This window comes from Rhagoletis pomonella, unplaced genomic scaffold (genome assembly GCF_013731165.1).
Source record: "Rhagoletis pomonella isolate Grant_MI unplaced genomic scaffold, Rhpom_1.0 Rhpom_scaffold_20512, whole genome shotgun sequence".
Classification (NCBI taxonomy): Eukaryota; Metazoa; Arthropoda; class Insecta; order Diptera; family Tephritidae; genus Rhagoletis; species Rhagoletis pomonella.
In genome coordinates, this window is record NW_023479035.1 from 20 (window position 1) to 2,466 (window position 2,447).

At 42.5% G+C, this 2,447-nt stretch overlaps 1 protein-coding gene across 1 annotated transcript; it reads left to right on the forward strand.

Annotated features, from left to right (window-relative positions):
- Nucleotides 1-437: 437 nt before the first annotated feature.
- LOC118732457 lies at nucleotides 438-1,365 on the forward strand (the record flags this gene model as incomplete). The annotated part of the gene is given in 1 exon segment (XM_036461589.1): nucleotides 438-1,365. A coding segment is annotated over 1 exon segment (928 nt), but the record flags the coding sequence as incomplete, so codon positions are not given.
- Between the last annotated feature and the right edge of the window lie 1,082 nt (nucleotides 1,366-2,447).

Here is a 2,447-nt window from a genome sequence, read left to right on the forward strand (position 1 = left end):
ATTCTTAAATTATAAGTCATATAATTTCAAGTAATTCAAATATGCCCTCCACTGTATTTCGTCTTGTCACTCATATTCGTAATTTGTTTATTTTAACCATTTGCTGTCATGTTCATATGTATCTATTGCTTATTAATTTCTGATAACAGTTCTTTAAGCTAATTTTATTTTGTATAAAAGGTCTGTCCTTGAAGGCTGTAAAGGTTATTAAAGAGAATCCGTTTCGCGAAATACACATCTTGGTTAAACTATCGTGTTTTAATTTGATCGCTTCTTGGCAAAAAGGCTTGCCAATTGTCCATGGTGACCCCGACGTGATTCGCGTAAACGGAAAAATTATTTTGTCGAAACTACTAGATTTAGACAAAAACATTAATTCGCTACGATTCGCTTTATTACGAAAATCGAAAGGTTATTAAATCGACCTCGTTACTAAAATGCCTGATTCGTCAGCCAGTGATGATCGTGTGAATTCCACATTTTACAAGCGCAAGGTAGCAGCGCTCACAAGGCAACTCGATGATATTCGCACAACCCTGGCCCCGGAAAGGCTACGTGAGCTAGATTCAGCAGCACTCGCTGTGTGGCTTGAACAGGTTGAACGTATAGAAAGAAATTTTGACGGCGTCCAAACGAAGCTTGAGGAGCTTGACCACATGGAATTGGAGAGTAGCGCCCGTTCGGATTTTTTTCGTGCATATGCAGACATCAAAACTTCCATAGTTAAGGAGCAAAATGAACGGCAAGTAAACGAAAAACGTCAATCGTCTACAGCGCGGCAGTTTTCGCTCGACGAGCCATCGTCCTTCATCATAACTCAGCCAAAATCGCGCCTACCCGTACTTCAAATCCCTAAATTTAGTGGGTCATATATCGACTGGCCTGACTTCTATTCAATGTTTTGCACCGTGGTGGACAAGGACTCCGACCTTACAAACATTGAGAAATTCCAGCATCTGCGTTCCAGCTTGACAACTTCGGCCTTAGACACTATTCGTTCACTTGAAATAAAAGACGAAAATTACAAAACAGCTTTGGAATTATTAGTTCATCGTTTTGATAACAAACGCTTGAATTTTCAGGCCCATATCAAAGAAATATTTGCGCTTCAAAGGATAGAACCTGGAGCCGTCGCGAAACTTCGTGAATTAAGCGATAAAGTCAACGCACATTTGCGTGCACTTCAAACCATGGCAACGAAAGAACAGCTTTCCGACTGTATGCTTATCCACCTCATCTGCAGTAAGCTCGACATATCATCGCAGACTAAATGGGAAGAAGAAACACCAACTAACATCATACCAACCTGGGATTCAATGGCAAGATTTCTAGAGAAGAGATGTCAGCGGTTGGAGAGTGTGGAAGTCGCCTTGGTAACGCAAACACCAGGCCATCAGGTGGGAAAGAAATTTGCTTTAAACAATAAAAATCATCGAAAAACATTTGTTGTGTCCACCAAAACCTGTTCCTTTTGCGACTCCCAGCAGCACTTAATACAGCAGTGTACAAAGTTTCTCAGTTTGTCCCCTGCACTTAGATATAAAGAAGCGAAAAAACTGCAGTTATGTCTTAATTGTTTACACAGAGGTCATTTGATGAAGTCTTGCACAGCAGGTAGCTGTCGAAAATGCTCGTCCAAGCACAACACTTTATTGCATTTGAGCGCAAGCTCTCAGTCCACCTCGCTCGATTTAAACGCATCGTCGCCTGCGGTAGATAGCTCCGCACATAAAACGTTGACATCCAACACTCCGGCACAGTCGAGCCTCATATCGGCATCATCACTTCCCTCAATTTCCGCTCAAAGTGCAGAAACGTCGCCTCATAACTTTGTTCTTATCGCTACAGCTATTGTACTCATAACAAATAAAGCTGGCTGCCTCGTACCATGCAGAGCCCTCTTAGATTCGGCATCCCAGCTAAACTTTGTTACTTCTCGCTTTGTTCACCAGCTTCAGTTAAAAAAGTCTAAAGCCACAACGCTAATTTCTGGCATCGGTCAGTCTGAGCTTGTGTCAGATCATAGAGTTGATCTTCGCATACACTCTCGTATTGGTGATTATGCATCCTCCTTATCTGCCGTCGTAACACCAAAGATCACTGATTGTCAACCTGGATACTCGCTTAACAATATCGACTGGAGCATCCCATCAAATATATCGCTAGCAGATCCATTGTTCTTTGAATCGCAGCGCATAGATCTTCTTATAGGCGCTGGCCTCTTTTTTGAATTACTCTGTGTCGGACAAATTCGCATGCATGAGCACCTTCCCTTACTGCAAAAAACTCGCCTGGGCTGGGTAGTATCTGGTGGTGGCCGATTTGTAAGAAAACGACTCAGCTGTTTAGCATCCTTAGAGGGAAATTGGGTGGACGACTCCGACGAACTTCATAATCTCGTAGAGCAGTTCTGGGCAGTTGAAAATTCGTTTCAGCTCGAGCCTCAT